Below are 2655 nucleotides of genomic sequence, written 5' to 3' on the forward strand. Positions count from 1 at the left end.
GTGTTCTGTGTGGTTGCAAGGATGTTGTTTGGTTGCTAGGTGGTTGCTAGGCTGCTCTGTGTGGTTGCTATGGTATTCTGTGTGGTTGCTAGGATGTTGTTTGGTTGCTATGGCATTCTGTGTGGTTGCTAGGGTGTTGTTTAGTTGCTATGGCATACTGTGTGGTTGCTAGGGTGCTGTTTGGTTGTTAGGTGGTTGCTAGCATGTTCTGTGTGGTTGCTAGGGTGTTTTGTTGCTAGGCAGTTGCTAGGGTGTTGTTTGGTTGCTAGGCTGTTCTGTGTGGTTGCTAGGATGATGTTTGGTTGCTTGCGTGTTCTGTATGGTTGCTAGGGTGTTGTTTGGTTGCTAGGTGGTTGCTAGGGTGTTCTGTGTGGTTGCTAGGATGTTGTTTGGTTGAGAGGTGGTTGCTAGGTTGTTGTTTGGTTGCTAGGTGGTTGCTAGCATGTTCTGTGTGGTTGCTAGGATGTTGTTTGGTTGCTAGGTGGTTGCTAGGATGTTGTTTGGTTGACAGGTGGTTGCTAGGGTGTCTTGTGTGGTTGCTAGGGTGTTGTTTGGTTGCTAGGTGGTTGCTAGCGTGTTCTGTGTGGTTGCCAGGATGTTGTTTGGTTGCTAGGATGTTGTTTGGTTGACAGGTGTTTGCTAGGGAGTCCTGTGTGGTTGCTAGGGTGTTGTTTGGTTGCTAGGTGGTTGCTAGGGTGTTCTGTGTGGTTGCTAGGATGTTGTTTGGTTGAGAGGTGGTTGCTAGGTTGTTGTTTGGTTGCTAGGTGGTTGCTAGCATGTTCTGTGTGGTTGCTAGGATGTTGTTTGGTTGCTAGGTGGTTGCTAGGGTGTTGTTTGGTTGCTAGGTGGTTATTAGTGTCCTGTGTGGTTGCTTACAGTAATGGTGATGCTTGTCTTAGTGCACGCTTCTCTTCTTCAGTTGGAAAGAGTTGTGTCGTGTTGTAAACTGTCATAAGGCTTTTGATTTTTTTAGATTTTCTTCAGCTGAGTGAAAATGAATGAGGAAGAACATCAGCTGGTTATCAGATGGACAGCTGGACAGAAAGCTGCTGTGGCAGCCGCTCGATAACAGTTCATCTGTCAGCAGCATTAAACTGTAAATCACAGAGTCTGACTGAAGCGGATCGATGCGAGCACAGAAGAACGGAATCAGTGTGACTTTATCAGACATCAGGAGCGAAGAGGAAGAGCTGCTGTTTGAAGAAGTTACACAACCAGCTTCAGAGGGCCATTCAGGTGCTTCATTAACGGGGGAATGTGGTTTCTTCCAGATGGAATCAGATAAAGAAGAAGTTTTCTTCTGTGTCATCTCTACATCATTCACACACTTCCATTTGTGTCATTTCACACTTTTCATCATTGCTGTATTATTATTGTACATTATACATGCGGGAAAGTGTAAATGTATTAGTGAAAGTACTTTATGTGATAAGTTGTAACAAAATCAAATAAGAATCGTATTTGGTTAGTGTTGTTTTTGTTTCACCAGAGGAAATATTTCATGTTAATTTTTGCATGCCCCTGTGTGCTGATTGGACGCGGGCGGCTGTAGCCCCGCCCCCACGTGTCTGTGTTTCATGGCAGTCCGGATCTCACACACACACACACACACACACACACTCGCGTGAAACACAGCAGAGACACACACACGCCGTGATCTCCGTGAGTGTGTTCGGGATCTGATGGATGATGGATGTGAAGGACTGTGGCGGAGTGATTCTGACTGCGTTTCATTCATTCAGGATCCACGCAGATGAGCAGAAACACGCAGCAGACACCAGGTCAGAGACACACACACACACTCACACACACAAGTAACGCGAGTTACGCAATCAGATCACTTTTTTCCCAGGTAAGGAGTAAAGTAACGCATTACTTTTTAATTTACAAGGAAATATCTGAGTTACTTTTTCAACTAAGTAACAGCAGTTACTTTATTTCCCGTGTATTGGCTGAAGCTGTGCTGTGCTCATGTAGAGAGAATCAGGAGTGAGTGCAGATGCGCTGTGTGAACATGCTACTGTAGAGCTGGACTAAATGTCAGCATGCATTTACTCTTCATCACACCTGCACAAAAACTGATTCAGTATTCCTCAAAATCAGTAAAAACAGTCAAATGCAAACCTGCAATAATTAAATGTGATAACACAAATATCCTTTATGCATTTAATCTCATTTTATTATTCAGTGTCTTTGCTGCTGACCTTCGATGATCCAGCTCAACAATAATAAGCAAAAATGACTTCAGATAAACATAACATTTGTGTTTAATTGCCTTTTTTAATTGCTAAAAAGAGAAAAATGAGCCCAGCCCAGATGAGAAAAAGTAATGCAAAAGTAACATAACACATTACTTTTCATGAAAAGTAACTAAGTAACACAATAAGTTACTTTTCTTAGGGAGTAACAATATTGTAATGCATTACTTTTAAAAGTAACTTTCACCAACACTGGCTATAACACACACACACACACACACACACGCTCACTCACACTCACTCACTCACTCACACACTCACTCACTCACACACACACACACTCACTCACTCTCACACACACAAGCTCACACACACCCACACGCTCACTTACAAACACACACACACACTCACTCACTCACACGCACACTCACTCACACACACTCACACACACACTCTC

General features: G+C 43.5%; 1 protein-coding gene across 1 annotated transcript in view; it reads left to right on the forward strand.

Annotated features, from left to right (window-relative positions):
* The first annotated feature begins 1591 nt into the window (after positions 1-1591).
* The window catches only part of arhgap28 (Rho GTPase activating protein 28), a 38489-nt gene continuing 37425 nt past the window's right edge, over positions 1592-2655 (forward strand). Inside the window, exon 1 of the mRNA XM_016243185.1 lies at positions 1592-1781. Coding sequence (XP_016098671.1) covers positions 1687-1781 — 95 coding nt within the window. The 5' untranslated portion in view covers positions 1592-1686. The remainder of the gene's footprint in view (positions 1782-2655) is intronic.

This window comes from Sinocyclocheilus grahami, unplaced genomic scaffold (genome assembly GCF_001515645.1).
Source record: "Sinocyclocheilus grahami isolate Dianchi unplaced genomic scaffold, SAMN03320097.WGS_v1.1 scaffold683.1, whole genome shotgun sequence".
Classification (NCBI taxonomy): domain Eukaryota; kingdom Metazoa; phylum Chordata; class Actinopteri; order Cypriniformes; family Cyprinidae; genus Sinocyclocheilus; species Sinocyclocheilus grahami.